The sequence below is a fragment of the Drosophila takahashii genome, chromosome 2L (assembly GCF_030179915.1).
Source record: "Drosophila takahashii strain IR98-3 E-12201 chromosome 2L, DtakHiC1v2, whole genome shotgun sequence".
Taxonomy (NCBI): Eukaryota; Metazoa; Arthropoda; class Insecta; order Diptera; family Drosophilidae; genus Drosophila; species Drosophila takahashii.
Window position 1 is genome coordinate 9,516,687 of NC_091678.1, and position 18,151 is coordinate 9,534,837.

An 18,151-nucleotide genomic window follows, 5' to 3' on the forward strand; every position below is an offset into this window, starting at 1 on the left:
TCTCAAGGGCTATACAGTTTAAAGTTGTAAAGAAAATCGTTAGAGCCGTTTTTGAGAAAATTAAAAAAAAGCTAAAAAGAAAGTTTAAAAAAAATGTCTTTTGTTCATATCTTTTTAACTATTACATTTACACAAATTGCATATAGGAGGCGTTTATAGCATTTAAAAATACTTTTCAAACGGGATGCAGCACAAGTCTGTAGCTTTAGTAGTATAGAAGTTACGGAATTCCGAATTTTAGCTATTTATAGCTGTTTTCCCGCTAAACTAGCGAGTTTTTCCAAAAGTGGTAGAACAAAATTTTGTTATATCGATGTGATGAACGTCATATTAAATTTTCAAAACTTAAGAAACATGTTTTGGACAAACTGACAAACTGACAAACTGACAAACTGACAAACTGACAAACTGACAAACTGACAAACTGACAAACTGACAAACAGAATTAAATTTTCATTTTGGGAAGACGAAGAAAATCTTATTTTGGCTATAACTTTTGAACGGAGCGTCCGATTTTGACAAATGACCCCTCATTCGACGGGTATTTTCAAAAGGAATACAAATGAAATCTTGCGAGGGGGCAATTATCCCCACCGGCCCCAACAGCTCCAAATTTCGAAATTTTTACTTTTTCACTTTCACCGCTCTCTCTCCCAAGCCAATTGATTTTCTCAGAGTCTTGGTATGCAATCCTGTTAGTTTTCGCAATACCTTTCGATAGGTGTATCATTCATTATGATCGGACCATCACAGTAGATTTTCATTTCTTCGTGTATATATAGTAGTCGCCTTCGCACACTCTCCTGGTGCGCTTCGTCACTACATATATATTTCTAAAATGTATATTTCCAAGAAATTTTAATAGTAATTAAATAAACCAAACTATTTTCCTATTAAATTGTATTAATTTCTCTCAGTGTACATTTTCTTGTCCACTCCATTCTTGTTCATCTTTTTTTTGGCAACGGTAAATTGAAATACGCAGTTGATTAGCAGGGGGCGGGCCCAGGGGGCGTGGCTAGTTAGTTTCTTCTGGCCGTGACCGCCGCCGTTGTCACTCAGAATGGCCCAAAACGCACACTGGAATTGGCCGGGCCAGCTAATTTCAAAGGTAAGCGCGTCAAGAACAGTTATGAGCTCCGAGCCGAAATGGAATGGCCATTCTGGGGAATGGGAAATGGCTATTGGGATTGGGAATGGGTTGGCCATGGCCGGGAATGGGCCAAGATGGGTTGCGGTGGGCTGGGACCAACAGACCGCCTTGGGATGCCGCCAGCCACTCGCAAAAACGAGATGAGCACAAGAAAGAGACTTTAAAATGTGCTTAAAAATGCGCGATGGCCAAAGGCGACGCGTTGTGAAGGAATGAACCCCTTTTAAAACTGGTATATAAACTTATGGCCGGGAAAACATCATAGCAGCGGTGTGATTTTCGCACTCTCATTAATTCTTTAAATAAAATACAATTTATAAAATATTTAATTCTTTGTGCAGTTCGAAAAAATAACTCCGAAATATTTCATTTTTATTATAATAAATTTTTACAAAATTGTTGAATTCAAAAAAACCTAAAAGAAGTGATAGAAAAAGATGTTTTAAGAATATGTTTTACAATTTTTAAATCATTTTTTTTAAACTTAAACTTAAAGCTAAAACAGCCCGTCTTGTTTACAATACTATTTTTACAGTTAGACAATTTCAAAACTGCTTTCTTAGTCTTACATCATCACATTTCCTTCCTATTGCCCAGCATGCTTTATTTTATCTAGATCTAAAGGGTATTAAAAGATGACTTCAAAAAAATAAGCAATGTTACGCGTGCGACGCATTGCGACACCGAGAACACTATTTGGAATTGAATTGGGAATGGGTTGGTTACGGTTACAATAGTAGTTGCAGATGTTGCTGTTGCAGGTTGCTGTTGCAGATGTTGCTGCTGTACTTGTACTTGCAACCGTTGCGCTTCAACTGCGTCCATGCATCAAGTTGGCTGCGAATTCTGCACGCCGCGGCGTCAGATACAAATACTAAACTTGATAGAGACATAACTTGCATGCAGCGATGCAGGAAATCAGCAGAAGGCCAACAACAGCAATGGCCGCAGCAGGTGTATATATCAAAAAGCACGGAAAGATTTTTATAATATTTAATGGACATTACATTTTGGGATTTTAAAGAACATTTTATTTTTTTTTTTAAATGGGATTTATTGTCTAAGTGAAATTTTCAGTAAAAAAGGTTTTGTACATTTAAGATAACTAACTTATAAACTTATAAATTACATTTTAAAACTAACATACAGTTTTTTAAATTTATTTTTACACTTAAGGATTAGGTAAAGAAACTGAAAATAACTTATAAATCTATCGATAATAATTTTCTCGCAGTGCATAGTAGTTTGCAGTTTGTGGTTATAGGCCTTTGGATCTGGGCCTGGCACTTCCACTTGTTATTCTACTTCGGTTCTCCTGCGCGGTGCGTGAGGGGAATCTCGGCGAGAAATGGAAAAGAAAATTAACCAAACATCAGGTTTTTATTCACGCTAAATTATGTTCGTAGCATCTGTAGTTACACTTTATATAGTCACTGCATAATGGTTATAGTCATGCCAATTTACTGCGACTTTGTAGTCAGTCGTCTGTCTTTCTCGAATTAAAAGGGCATTTTGCCGGTGATGTCATCAAGGTATCACAAACTTAAAGACCAGTTTCGGAAGAGTAGTTTCCTTCACAAGTCCATAACCATTCCGAGTTTATTCGCTTGAACTCTTTTGAACTTGTGGGAGAGGCAAAATATCCCAGCGTTGCACACTGGGCCAGAAAGTTAATTTTTTGGCCAAAAATCTGTAATTTCTTTCCTAGGACAGTTAGAAGGATGCAGTTTTTTGCGTTTTTTTCTTAAAAGATTGAACTTTCCAACGAACTAAAAGTAAAATTTCTTGGAATTTTATATGATATAGATAATCCAGACCAAAGTCGGAAAATTTTACGTACTTTTCGGTTTTTTATTTTTAAAAAAATAACTAGAAGACGCACTTCTTCCATTTTCGAAAAACAATAAAGTATGAGATAAAACAAACTAAAAAAAATTAACATCACTAAAAAATATTATGTCATTTAAGATTTATGAACCGTTAAAAAGTGCAACTTTCGGAGGCTCCCACATCAACGTTTATTGAACAATCGATTTAAAAAAAATTTCTATTTTTTTGTTCTTGTTATCTTTTAAGTTTTATATAATCAAATTATGTAAAAAAAATTGTTTAAAAATATTGTTTTTTGATTTGTTTAATGTTAATTTGACATATTCTGAAGTCATCACAAAAGTATGCTACATTTTTATTTGCATAGTCCTGATTAAATAAATAGATATACGTTTGGAAAATACCATAATCGATTAGTGTACGTAAAAAGTAGATTTTAGATGTTAGTCACACTAAAATCAAATTTTTGAGCGCAAAATGTTCACCAAAACCTGAAGAAGTAAAGTATGGCATACTCTTGGGCTCTCTTAGCTAAGCTCTTCAAAATAGCTCGACTTCGAGTTAAGCCTTCAATTAAAACTTAAATTACCGAAAACTAAGGCAAAACCGCATCGAGTCGGTGGGCTACGCTTTTAGTAAATTGATCAACGAATTTTTTTTTGAAGGAATGAACTAATTTGGGGATGGCACTCGAAGGCACTCGAAAAGCAAAGTACTCATTTGCTGAAAAAAAGCGTAAAAATTAACAATTACATTTATTTTAGCAAACAAGTAAGACATACGAGCTATATTATATTTTTTACTTGTTGAAAATAATCCCTTCTGCAAGTTTCGGAAAGAAGTCGAACAGCAACATCAGCATCTTTGACTTCTAAATTTTTTTTCATTTCCATCAATATTTTATGAATTTTTCACTTTAAAAATATGGTAAAAGAAAACTACTTGCCCGAATTCTTTGAAACTTTGGCATAAATTAGTTTAATGTATTATAAAAAGGATCCCAAACTCAATTTGGTCATTTTCTTAAAAAAGAAAAACGTATTTTTGGCCAAAAATCTGATCGGCTGGCCCAGTGTGCGTTGTAAAAATACAGTTTTTCTTGTTCTGAGTACTTAAGATTTTAGATATTAACTAAATTCCAAGAAAATAAAATTAATTTAATACTAAATAACTTCGTATTATAATTATAATTAAAAACTAAAAAACATTCACCCTTTTAAATTAAAATTTATAAAAATGCTAAATTAAGTATAACTCTTCAATAGTTAAATAATATTATTAGTGCTTCTTGACCTTTGTTACCCTACTAATTTTTGAGATTAGCGTTTTAAAAATGTATTGAACTAACGCTTTGATAAGAATTAAAATACCAACTAATAAGGCAGCAAACAAGACGTGTATATCCAGGTTATTGGCGGCCACAAAGTCCATGTGAACCAAGGGACTCTGGAGATGGGCAGCTCCATGGTGACGGATGACGTACTCCGTCCAGAAAACCACCGATTCGCGGGCACTCGTGGGTCTATCTCGATAGAGGGAGGAGAACTGGGCTACCTTTTGGCTGTACTTTGGATTCGGTAGGATCTCCTCGATGGCCTCTTCGAAGGGCTTCTCCTCCAGACTGAGTAGGCTAAGGGTGAGGCCAAAACCGTTCTTAGCCATGGCAAATGCATTGCTGGGTTGATCACCGAAAACGGGCAATGAAAGCATGGGTTTGCCATGATACTGCGATTCGGTAATACCTCCTTTGCCGGCATGATTGATAAAAAGCTTTATATTCGGATGGGCCAAGATGTCGTCCTGCGGCAGCCAACGGGAGTATAGAATATTATCGGAATGACCAGGAGTCTTTTCTAGATCCTCCCACTTCCAGATGACTCGCTGCTTTAGTTTGGAGAGGACTTTAAACATCTTCTCAACTGTATCGGACTTTATGTGGCTTCCCTGGACATTGGAACCCAGGCTCAGGAGAATTGCTCCATCAGTGGCATTTCCCAGGAAGTCCTCGATGTTTTTAGGTAGAACATCTGGTTTGTCCTTGATCTGTATGCCTCCAATCTCGATGGCGGCTGGAACATTCGCTCTTATGGATCCCTCACTGGCTGCATGGGAACAGAAGAACACCAGTGAAGTATTCTTAAGCATTTCCGAGTACTCCGGCATGTTGGGGTCATCAGCAAAGAGTTCCCTGGTAAAAAATTAATAAGATTACAATTTTATTATTAAATAGTTATAATAATTACTTGTAAAACTGTCGATTACGCTGGTCAATTTGGCGCACGAAGACCTGATAGAAAAGACTGGTTATGTAGCCATCCAATCGCTGACCGAAGGACATGTCCTTATCCTTTTCCACCACATCATGGGGATTTCCTATTAGATAGTTCAACATCTGGCTTGGTGGACCTGGGGCCAAAACGATGACGGGAGCGTTTACCTTTCGAGCGAATCCCAACTGGTAGTCATTCATGAAATAGCCCGAGATAACCAAATCGAAGTGGTTGCCTTTGTTCAAATACAGATTCTTAACTCTTTCGTCTTTAAAAACATCTGCCATCTTCTTCAACATGGAGTCCATTTGACTTGACATGTTAAGAATAGATGTCAGTCGATTGCTACTGTTATTCTTTTGTTTCGCGCCAATAGTTTCGCTCCTTTGCTTGATTTCCTCCTTGGTCATGGGAACTTGAACCAGGTGGATATTCTTGTGGGTAATTGTGGGTTCCAAAACGCTGACCACCGTCACATTGTGTCCACGTTCGGTCAAAACTTTGGCAGCCGACATCGAAATGATCAGGTGCGAGGGACTCAGACTGGGAAAAAGTCCCAGAATATTTGCACTGTGAGTTCCATGGATCGTAAGAAAAGTAACAGCCAGAATTGGAATTAAAAATCGACTCAAATCTCGCACCATTTTGATTAAACTACCCGTGAAAACTAAGCAGCAAGACTTTATAAAGGTTTAGATAAGGTTTACGTGAATGACACATCAATTGGCGAGGAGTACGTACTTTGTTGTGCTAGGTTGCGATAACCCGGAGTGCCCATAAAAATATCATCTACAGTATTTCCCGAAACCTTTCGGTATACACGTATTGATAGCACTTGCATTATCGCTTATAATATTCTGTTAATCTTTGGTTGTTAGAAAAAATTTAATTCCCATAATAGAAATCTAACCAACTTATCGGACGGATTTCAAGTTCATTAAGAACACGTCATTTATCATAAAAATTAATCAATGAATGAAAATGGAATTACTCAATTATATGATTAAAATAGTTTACTTTATAGTTGCTTAAATAAAATCCAATCTTTGGTTGTTTGAGTTTTGAAAATCTAACCAAAAATAAAATTCCTTATTACCACACTCATCAATCAAAAGCTTTCGTCAAACTTCAGCCAAAACAGTCTTTAACCTCTTAACCGCATAAATTCACCCATTTCGAGCTGCAAACAATTCCCCAATTTGACACCGATTTCTAGCCCCTCTTTTCGGCCCCGGAAAACCACACATAATTCATAATAATAATCATTAAAAAGTGCGACTGTCATTAGCCCAGAATCTGGGGTTCGGAAACAAAACAGAAACAGCGACAGCAACAGCAACAAACTACTGATGATGGTGGCTAAAAACAATGAGTCGCTTGTCGGCTGTTCCATTTTTGTGGTTTTGCCAGATCACGATTGCCCAAAAGATAACCCAGTTGTTGGCTGGCTAGCTGTTTTGGGCCAAAAACGGGGAGGGAAGACATTTGGGTGCAATTTGCCGGCAGAATGCAGATCTGGGGATCTGACACGAATCTCGGGTTCAGATCGCAAATAATTAGATGTAAGCTGAAGGAGGAGAAGGCCCAGTAATTACCCGTAGAAAACGCTCCCCAGCTGCGTTTTCAAACGTTAATAATCCCCCGGTTAGAAAATAAAGAAAAATGATCTCGATATTTGGCAAGAAATGGAAACTTTCTCGAGGCAGTTTTACTTTCGTCTTCGTCAGCTGCTCGCATTCTAATCCAAGACAGCGGCGGCTCATTAACTGGTTCGGCTGGCTTCTTGGCCAAGATCGTTGGCCTCATTATGCACGGGTCCACGACTTGGCTCCCCGGTTCCTCGGTTCTCTAACTAGTGAATGCACCTCAACGTTATGCTCGGCCGCCATCTGTAGATCTTAAGATCTCGAGAGTGCGTTCGAAAAAGGAAAACGGAAGCCGAAGCCGAAGTGGAAGCCCAATCCCAATCCCACAGATTTATGTGTGCCACATGCTAATCAACGTCAAAACGCCAGGCCCACGGTGGGTGAAATTTGAAATTTGAGCAGCCGCCGGTGGTTGCGGTGGTGCAGCTCCAGAGGCCCATTGAAATGGGTGAAGGTGAAGGCAAAGACTTGGCTTTGGCTTTGGACTTGGACTTGGTCGCCGATTCTTTCAGCTTTAAAAAGCAGTGAGAGAAATTTTTTAAAAATGTGTTTATGAAAGGGAAATATAAGTATTTGTTAAAAAGAAAAATAAGTAAAATACTAAGTAAAATAATGGAAAATATTTTTAACATTAACTAAATTCAATTGACGTAAATTTATTTTGTAATTCTTTGTATTGGAAGAAGAGGAACCCTTTAAAGATAAGTTAATAATAATTTTTGAAATATATTTTCCAGTGCAGTCTAGCTTGCAGATGAGAAAGTTTATTTATTTCGAACTTTTGTTGTTTTCCATTTTGTTTCTTGTGTTTTGCGCGCGCGATCTTAACGCTCACTTGGTTTTTGTGTTCTAATAATGCAAACAAAAGGCCAGACAAACCTTTTGTATCTGATGGCGATGATGATGAAAATCCCAAACTAATGGCTTTTCTATGCAAAATCCGGCGAGGTCCAAGTCCAGGCACTTCAATCAGAAAGTTAGCAGAACGCCTTTCGCCGGGGTCTCATCGTGGGCACGTCCCCAGCGACCTGGGGTTTTGGTTTTTGGATTCGGACCTCGAGACTTGGTAACTCCTCTCCTTGTTGGGCAACCGGCAGCAACAATAACAAGACGACTGCAGTTTTATGTCTTTTGTCGGTTCCCCTGTTTTATGTTAGTTCTGCCGGCTTCCGTTTGAGACGGCGAGCCCCTTGAAAACCAAGTAAGAGAACCTCGATAACTTTAAGAACCCGGAGAACCTCGAACGTGCGGTGTTGACAACACTTTGTGTGCCACTTTCATGCAAATCGTCGTCTGACGAGTCAACGTCTTAACATAATTTCGTAATTCTGTTTTACGACCAGAAGCGCAGACACATTAAACATTCGTATTCGTACTCTTGATGGAATCGTTAGGAACCTATTTCCGAAATTATCGCCTGATGATAATGACAGTTGGAACCTACATTTTGCCAAGCTTCTGCGACGGAAGTGAGAATTTCGTGGAGGAGGTCTTCTATATTGGGCACTGACCTTTTGGCAGACTTTCGTTTCCCTGGAAATCGATGCTTGGGAAAGATTCTCAAACGGAAATCAGTCTAGACCATCCATTTCGTATTTAACCCGTTTAGCAGCTGTAATATTTTCATTATCTTTTTATACCCAACTAGAGAGTATTATAGCTCTGCTTATATGCTCTTTCACTCCGAAATTGCTTTATTTACTATTTTTCACACACGGTGAAAGTAAAAAAATATTATTTTGGCCAATACAAATATTAAGTATGCGCCCCATATGCGTTCCCAATAATGAGTGAGCAAACAACTTATTTAGTAGCTATAAATATATATATATTTTCTGGGCATAAATAATTTATACAAAAATCGTAAGTCTAAGAGTCTACAGACTAATCTCGCTCTATGAGAAGTGCCTTTGCCCACTCGTCCTCCCTCGTGATCGCAGTTAAAGCTTGAGATTCAGAGGCGAGTTCACAATTGTGTAAATGTAAATCGGAGGATGCTGATCCCGCTGGTACCGTTGGGGCCTTGAGTTCTCGGGGAGGGGGCGTGGCTATGCGCAGTCATCTTCAGCTAAATGAAGTTTTCTTTCTGTTTTTTTTTCTCATCGTTTGACATTCAGCAAGACAAGTGGGCATAGCGAGCTGGAAAAGGCGGGAGGACGAGGCGGGGCAGTCGGTGGTTATTGGAGGGGGGCGGGGCACCTACAAGGTGCACTGGTACTGCTGTTGCTGCAAAGCACGCGGCAGCGTCTTGTGCGGCAGGTGGGCGGCCAAAGAGGAGGGGGCGGGCCTGCGGGGCGGTGAGCGGATCCGCTGGCGATGCAGCAGAACGATGCAAATGCTGATGATTATCACAGATAGCGAAACGGTTACCAGCACGCTGCTCAGATGGGAGCCAATATAACGCAGAACGGCTGCACAGGAAGAAAAAGGGATCGAAAGAAAAATATTTAAAGTATATTAAAAATGATTAACTTTTTTTAAAAATTTCTTCTGACATAATTTAATGAAAATTTAAATTTAAAAAATATGGGAAATAGATTATAATATTATCACAAAATATACGTATTGATTTCTTTTCCCCTGTGGCCATATATGGTCATTTAGGAATCACGATTGTCGCCGACAGGCCACTTACCTTCATCCTCGACGCTGCCACCTGGTGGTGATCCCACCTCCAGCGGCATCCAGGAGCTGTGGGCCTGGTCCACAACCAGTTTGGCGTACTTGGTGCCCACCACCGGCTCCAAATGATGTCCCTCCGCCGGCTCCTCCGCCAAGCCATTGACCTCGTTGAGGTTCAGAGCTCTGCCCTGACCTCTCTTCTGGGCAGTCTGTGCCTCTGTGGTGGATGGCTGTGTCTGCTCCACCACCGCTGCCTGTTCCACAGACTCGGATTCGGTTTGGGAGTCGGACGGGGAGTCCGGTTCCCGCAGCACCAGTTCCGTCTTGTTGACGTACCGCATCTGGCGGAGTTCCCTGCCCAAACGTTGATCTTCATCCGGCTGGAAGGGATCGTTGGGCTCATAGGCGGCAGCCACTCCGTTCTTGCCGGGTACAGTGAAGCTTGCCCGCACCGTCTGCATGCCCGACTGATAGCTGCAGACCACCACAAAGCTGGGATGCAATAGAGGGTTTTTAAAAATGATATATAGTAATTAATTATTAATTATATTAGGTTTTATATTGTAAATAATCACATCAATTAATCATACCGTCTAGTACTGTGTGTGAAGATTCCCAGATTTTCCTGCACCGTGATAAAGGTCTCCACCGTGCTGGTCTCCGGTTTCACCAAGCTCCCGCACTCCTTGTGGTCGATCCTCATCGTGTACTTGTCCGCAGAATCACTGGCATCGCCCTTGATGCCACAGTTGCCACCATCCACGACTATGCGTCCTCCGAAATAGGGACCCGTCTCCACCTCGATCTCTGAGGCGTGGGGCAAACACTGGGTGGCATGGGCAGTGACTGAGAAAAGTGGATATTAAAAAGAAATTTGATTTTCATACGGGAAAACAGTTACAATGTATTATAAATGGGATTATAGTACATTTTTTGTTCCACTTAATTTTTAATAATTATTTCTTATTCCCTAAAAATTGTAAAGAAACGTCCTTTTAATTCCTTTACAATTAATTCACAAAATAAATTAAAGCATACTTACATCCCTTGGTGGGTATGACGATGCTCTGGCCTGGCAGGTGTCCAGATCCACTTTCAACCTCATTCTCGTCATGGAATTCCGAGCGAGCATTGGAGCTGCGGGTTCCGCCCGCTAGGAGGCGCTTCTGAGCCGCTGGGCGAATGTGGAAACTGTATTTGGTGGCCATGCGCAAGTTATCCACAGCGGCGGCGAAGTGCTGCACCTGGGAACTGCACTCGGCACACAGATTGCGATAAATAATAATATTATTAAGTGTTAGTCATTTCCCTAAAGCAAAATGCATTCGGTTGTAATTCACGAGCTCAGCGCTATGTTTATTGTTCCTTTTCTGCGAGAGTTTTTTATGAAGTGTTTGTATATTTTTTCATAATAGTCTATAATGGTTATTTAACGTATATTCGATATTATTATTTTGATTTAAAGTTTAAAAGTTTAAAGTTTATTATAAAAAGAATATAATAAAAACGTATCCATTTCACCATACACAAAGATATATAGTAATTTGATATTAATGTAATTTACTCATTTAATGGGATATTCAGGTTTTTTATTTCATTTTTTTGTGAAAGTTGTTTTTTACTTTCATAGGATGTTGGTTTATTTTGTTTAAAAATATCCCTCAATTATTTTAAAGCTTTAATACGACTTGGGTATTTATTTTCAAAGTGCTAAGTTAATTATTTCATAAAAATATATCGTAAAAAATTAACTAAAAACGAAACCATTGCAATCATAAATAAAAAGTCGAATTTAAACCACGTTTTTTTTGGTTCAATCCCGTGTAGTATCCCATACCCTAAAGGGCAAAACGACTTACCCCAAGGGATCGTGCTCGTCCTCGTTATCCTCCTGGGAGACCTCGGCGGTGGTGCCATTCACCAATTTGACGCGACACCGCTGAGGGCCGTAGTTCTGCATCTCGCAGTAGAATATCTGGAATGCCAGAGCCCGGGGCGGTTCCACATCGCCGCTCATATTTGTCGCGTTCACCTGGCCCGCTCTGGAGTTGGAATCGGAGTTGGAGTTGGGGCTCGAATCTGTGTCATGGGCCGACGGCACGAATTCAACTTCCCAGGTCAGATTCACCGATTTGTAATTTGGTTCACCGGCAACGCCGCGTATCTCTATTGAAGGTTACAAAAGCATGAGCATGGGCAGCAACGGGAAAACGGGGTTATAGCCAAGATTCGTGGCAGTGGCAATGGCAATGGTAGTTGGAGTCGCAGTTGCAGTCGAGAGAGGTGCCTCTTGCATGCAAATCAGCTACCATGGTTACTCTACTACAAGACCATAAGTTCGGGGGCAAGGAACTCGTTTCCCGCCTCAGATTTAGACACGCTTTTGGATTAGTTCTGTTTCGTTCGCTTGGTTTTTTTTTATTTTGTGGCCACCACTAAGTGGTTGTTCCCACTGGCAGATCGGCAAAAGAAGATCTGGCTGGCTGAAGTGTGCTGCCAGTTGGAAGTTTGAAGTTTCAAGCCGGAGTCCCCAGTTCTATGCCCCTGCACCTCTCCTGTTTTCTGCACTCAAGCTGCGAGTGATGGAGGATCTGGCTCAAAGTGTGACGTGAATTAGCCAAGGGGAGCTGGCAGTTAAGAGGGAATAAAAACTAGACCTGAACCTGACGATGATGCTGGGCGCTTAATGGGATGTGGGCAATCCAAGCACTTGGACTTCAAGTCTGCTGCTTGAGGAATGCTTTCGAGAGCTTCAGCGGAACCAGCTAAAATGTAGCATTAAATTTCGACTTGCAGTGCTCATTGCAATGATGCTGCACCTTCCAAATCGACCACAAATTATACCTTGCATTAAAAGTCAGCATTGCTGAAGTAAAACTGAGAATATAAAATGTTTTTACCATTTCTTTCTACAAAAAAAAACACTAAAAACTTAAGTTTCAAATTTCAACTATTTAATTGAATTTTCTCTATAAAAAAGATTTTTTACAGGGTTTTAAAATGTGTACTTTCGTCTGACTTTTCTTGGAATAAATGGTACAGATTTTTATTATTTAACAAGAGTTAAATATTTTCATTATTTTAATCAGTTTAAATGTCTTACTGTTTTCATAGAATTCAAAGGTTTCCCATAAACAAAGGATTTTAAAATCAAATTAAAAAAGTTTACAGCCAAGTTCCAAAGCGAAGTTCGTAACAATAAATCCTTGATCAATTACCCATTAATCTCGGCGACGAGTCCCAATAAATTTCAAATTTTCCGTACCCACTTAGCCCCGATTTCCTTGCGATTTCCCAAGCCAACCCAGCTTTGGTGACTTCTTCTGAGTCAGAACCTTGCATAATCTGCAATTAGAAATGCCATTTGCCGCAGCTCGCTTGTTTGTGTTTGGCCATGTTTCTGATGCTGCCAATGTTGCAGCTTCGTGTGGCAGTCTTTTCCATGCTTTTCCCATGTTGAAATCATTGACACCGATTTTGTGTGTGGCTGCGGATGGCGGCGGCAGCATTTTTAGGCGAATTTCGCACAGAGAACATGGAAAAGTGAAAATTCTGCGATGGCACAAATTCTGACATCGGGGCTACGTAGAGATGCCATTGCTAAGCCAAAAACGAGCAAAAGAAAAATGATTAGAAAATGCCACGGAAAATGACAGACACTTCAATTGCAGCATCGCTGATGATTAATGGGCACTTCGATCTTGGGAAGATGACGCGGCAATAAATTTCGGATAGGCCACATATATTTTTTGTGAGCCGTCACGGCTGCGGTATTATGCAAGCCAGGAAGGAAGTGGTGAGGAGATCACACGATCTCACAGATTCATTAATTCTCCATTGGCTCGGCAGCCGCCGGGAAGTTCTGTAATAAAAGATCGGCCGACAAATTGCCTCCCATCCAACCCAGATCAATCTTGATCTGTCACCGTTCGGTGAGGTAATTGCTGCGCTTTGGCTAATTCGATTAGAGAGAGCGAACGGCCGAAACGTGTGCTTGGTGGCCAACAATTACTGGCATTTTGCCCCGGCCTAATGACACTTTTGCTCTCTCAATCGAAAATCTCTGGGCAATTTCCGCTCTGCGGTTCTGGGCGTGCCGACCGCCCCCTTTTAGCGGCCAGAAGGAAATGTCGACACATTTCCCCCTCCGATTGGCACACCAGTGCAGAAAAAGAGCTGCCCGCCTGGGCGAGTTCGTTGTCTCAGTCTTTCGTTCGCCACCAAGGGCAGACGTAGGGAAAATACCTCAAGGAACATAACTAGGTTCAGGGAAAAAAACGCTCCGATCGTGACCAAATGCAATTAGCCAGCCTTTAACTGGCAGAGGTACATAAACAGGAAAATCAACACGTAAAAAAATATTAATAAAAAAGTTAGGACTGAACAAAATATTTAAAAAACAGATATTATATAAACACATTTGTCGTATTAAACAAGCAAGTTTAAATGTTGAATTTACATGTAAGAAATTTATTTACTACATGATTTTCGAGGTGCTATTGTTTTAAATATTTTTATTTTTTTGGAATTTTGAGTCAAGCAGTTTTTGATCTTTCTGAATTTTAAGGGTAAAATCATTTTAACTTTGAAGTTAATGGTACTAGTTTAAAGAACTATTATTATTATTTGTTATTTGTATATAAACCTTTATCATTTTGTATAAAATCTCATGCGGATAAGTGTTCCCATTAAAACAAAACCTTTTTTCTTTTTGTGTAGCTGACATGCCTGCGACCGCAGACTTCAAGTAGCTGCATCTCCAACTGGCCCTGCGACTGCCTGAATATATTCCTCGGATCGGAGGACTCACCATATTTGCTACCAGCCTTGGCATTGGCAATGGAATTGTTGCTGCCAGCAGATGTTGCTCTTGACGATGCTGCTGCTGTTGCATTGTTGCCGCTGCTCTTGGGCAGGCGGACTGGGGCGACGGACGGCAGCGACAGCAGCAGACACAGCAGCAACATGTTGCAGCTGCTGCCGTGGCCCGCCATTGATTTCGTTGACATTATTTTCGGTTGATTTATTTAAGTTTGCTATTTGTTCTCATCAAATGTGTGTCAGTCGGGAGTTATTGGGCGATTGGTCGTGAGGGAAAATGCAAGTGTTGCCAGGGGCTCACTATCGTTGATTTTTATTGAGTTTTTGAGCAGTTTTTAGGTTTTAGGGAGCATACAGTTTATTTTTTCGCACTCTTTGCTCTCACAGAACAATTCCAGCTGATTGCCAAATTCCACTATTGTCCACAAATAAATCGCATTTGTCACAGCACAAAAAATCATAAACCGTCATAAAAGTCTTTAGTTTTGAGTTCCGATTTTTCCGGCTCTCGAACCGCTCGCATAAACCTGTGCCGCACAACTGAATCGGCGGCTTAAAGCCAGGCCAACATCTGGCCAACTCGGATCAGCTGTTGGCCACAAGCGAACCCGAAGTGGAAGCCAAAAGACGAACCAATGCCAAGGCCGAAAAGAAAAGCTTTCGCCGGAGCTTTTCGCTCTCTCTCTCTGGCTCATTTTTCGGGTAGGGGGAAAATGTGAAAATGCCTTTTTCCTTATCAGCGGTCGCTTATCAGTTGACAAACAGCTCGATGTTTTCCCGCTGTGTTTTGTTTCCAAAAGGCTAAATTAAAAATCCATATATCGGGCCAAGCTTTTTCCATAATTAAGGCGGCCATTCCATTCCGATGGCCTCGAGATCATCACTTTCCCTTTTCTCCGGCTTCTTGTGGCCCATTGTCTTGTGGCTTTATTTTGCTTCCATTGTTGTTGCTCTCCCCAGCTGGCGGCTTTGATTAATGCTTAATCAGCAATATTATTGTTATTAGGTTTCTATAGCGGACCAGGGCAGCATTTTCATAAATAATTTGCCAGCCGCTTTGTGCCGAGCGCAGTCAATTATAAAGTCGAACAAAAAGTTTCTCTGCCACAAAAGATGCGACAAAAATAAATAAGAAGTGGAGTGCGCAACGAGTGGCATAATGAGTGTATATAATTAATTGTTAGCACTCATTGCATAATCGAAGACTTTGATCAGGGTTTCAGCAAATTTTGATTGAGAGATGACTTAAAGGCTAATTTTTTTTATAAATAAAAAATACAACTTTATGATTCGTAATTTATTTTATTATTTAATTTTATTTCATTTTTATGAACTAAGATTTTATTAATATAGTGATGAATAAATCTTTCTGTTTCGTAATTTATTTTATAATTTAATTTCGTTTCACTTGTATGAATTAAAATATTATTCTACCAATTTTTTCCTTACGAAATCCCAGACAATTAGCATGTTTATTAGAGGTAATTTGCTGCTTATCGCTTGAGCTTTTGCCCCTTGATAAGGTTAACCATTTTATATGGCATAATTTCCATCGCTTCCGCTCCGAAAAAAGGTTCTAACCCAACGACACGCATGGTAATTTCCTGTAATATATGTATATAAGGTTCCCATTCCCTGGCCCACCATTTATATGATAATTAGACAGGTTAATATATGCGATGTGACATAAAGGCACTACGTCTATTTTTAGGATATCAAGGACCAGGGGTTTCGTGAACTTTTTGGTGCTCTATACGAGGTCCTGTCCACCTGTAACGTCATGCTTGCCCAAAGGGAACACGAAAACCCGTTCCCGGAGTATACTTACCGGACATTAATAATGAAACGGAACGCCCCGAAAACCACTAGAATGCCTCGAATCCATCAAGAGCCGGAATCCCTCGACATTCGTGCGCACTTGGCAACACATTCCACTAATTCAGTTAATTAAAAATTTAATGAGCCTCTCCAAACTAAAAATACCGTCGACACGAAGCCCGAACAATTGGAACACCTGTTGGCCACGTAAAATCCTTTGACGTGTTTCCCATGGGCGAAGGATATCGCCTAGCAACCCGAAAAGGGATTTCGGGGCACAAATTGAAATGTGTTTCCCATCAAATCAGTTAGTCGGCGACCCCCTGGGGAAAATGGCTGGCTGACTGGCTGGCTACAAGATATCCGAAAATCGAAAGCGTTTTTCTCCACACTTTTCTTTTATTTTTTATGCCTGAAAGTAGGCAGCGAAAGTCGTTCCTGTGCGGCGCATAATTGAGTGGCGGCCACATCATTGTCGTCGCCGCAGTAAACTGATTTGCATACCGTCGCCAAGTCCAAGTCTCGGTCTCATTCTGGGCTTTAACTTGGCACCGGGCTCATGTCATTAGCAGGGTTACAGCTGCCAGGACGAGGGAACCACTGAGTGGGGGTGGTGGGGCTTGAAATTTACATGCCAACGCGTGACACACGCGGCGTATGCGCAACGCTTCTCATGGCTGGAGCGACAAGTGCTGCCCTTTTGGCCTTATTCCGGTGAAATTTGCACTTCCTGGAAGGGAAATGCTATGCGGAAATCGTTTTTCTTGCTGCTTATCAACTTATTCATTACACTGGCAAAAAAATTGAATTTATGGATAAATTAAAGTTACAAAAAAATAAATTTAATAAATATTATGTTTATATACAATTTTATGGAAATAAAATAAAAACCTTTAAATGAGGATTCTAGTAGGATAATTTAAGAGCAAGTCTGGATAACTTTTTGGATTAGAAGATATAATGGCTTATAGAGAATTTAATTTATTTTATTAGATTAGGGAAATTAAAAATTAAAATTATTTAGGTAAAATAAGACCTTTGATTTGATTTTATTGCACAGGACCTTTAATTTATATTTTTCGGCAGCACTGTTGTCGCCTGAGTCCTGTCTTTGCGGCGCCTTCTTCTCGGCCAACTGGCTGTCGGGGCTGCGTTTGTTTGACTTCCCCGCCCGTGTCCTGCTGGCCCGCTGCCTGGATTACATGTCTAGGGCACATCAAACAAGCTTACTTACCAATGACCTCGTTAATGACAAACACACACAGTCGCTCACAAACACACCCAAACGGTCGCACTCACAATCACACACATTAAATCCAAAAGGCGACTTTGTGTGCGTTTGCCATGCTGTTGAGTTTACTTTGTAATTTTCGCTTATCAGATTTATTTTTATTTTCATTTTTGATTTTTTGTCAGCTGCCACACAATACAAGCAGAGTTGCGGAACGTTAAAAAATGCTCTTCACCTATCGAATGCCCTGTAAATTGGAATATACGGTCATTTTCTATAGAGATATATATGGTTTTATAATATTTTTAAAACACTTTACTATACTTTCTTTTTGCTTTTAAATTAAATTATACATTTTTTTTTTAAACCTTTTACTCCCTTTATAATCGGGTATATATGGCAATATAATACTATTCCTTTAGTTTTATAATATTTCAGTTAACTAACATGGTTCCTGTATTATTTCTCTGAAATGCTAGAGGCATACCAACTTTCTTTGGCGGAACCCAAGCACCCTTTTCCATCAGAGTATTGCCGACATTACACCATCGTGTCCCATTGCTGAAGTAGTCGCCGTAGCTCTGGACCCCGGCACAGTTAAAGTAATTGCCTGGCCACTGTCGCAGTCGCCATAAAAAAGCGCCTGATTGCCGCCGGCTTCTGCTTCCTTCGCCGCCCCGTTCCCAATTCCAATCCCAATCCCAATCCACATCGGTATTTTAATGAACGGCCCGCTAATAACTCTGACAATATGTTTGCT

General features: G+C 40.2%; 2 protein-coding genes across 2 annotated transcripts; both read right to left on the minus strand.

Annotated features, from left to right (window-relative positions):
• Positions 1 to 4,261: 4,261 nt before the first annotated feature.
• Ugt37A1 (UDP-glycosyltransferase family 37 member A1) lies at positions 4,262 to 5,897 on the minus strand. The gene is made up of 2 exons (XM_017138719.2): positions 5,227 to 5,897; positions 4,262 to 5,171 (listed from the first exon to the last, which is right to left on the minus strand). The coding sequence occupies exons 1-2, from the start codon at positions 5,895 to 5,897 to the stop codon at positions 4,262 to 4,264; spliced, it is 1,581 nt and encodes a 526-aa protein (XP_016994208.2).
• Positions 5,898 to 8,708: 2,811 nt separating this feature from the next.
• On the minus strand, positions 8,709 to 14,892 carry LOC108055484 (uncharacterized). Its single transcript, XM_017138849.3, has 6 exons — positions 14,332 to 14,892; positions 11,381 to 11,687; positions 10,564 to 10,772; positions 10,112 to 10,367; positions 9,535 to 10,013; positions 8,709 to 9,310 (listed from the first exon to the last, which is right to left on the minus strand). Exons 1-6 carry the CDS (start codon positions 14,528 to 14,530, stop codon positions 9,099 to 9,101), a joined length of 1,662 nt encoding a protein of 553 aa, XP_016994338.2. The 5' UTR covers positions 14,531 to 14,892; the 3' UTR covers positions 8,709 to 9,098.
• Positions 14,893 to 18,151: the final 3,259 nt, after the last annotated feature.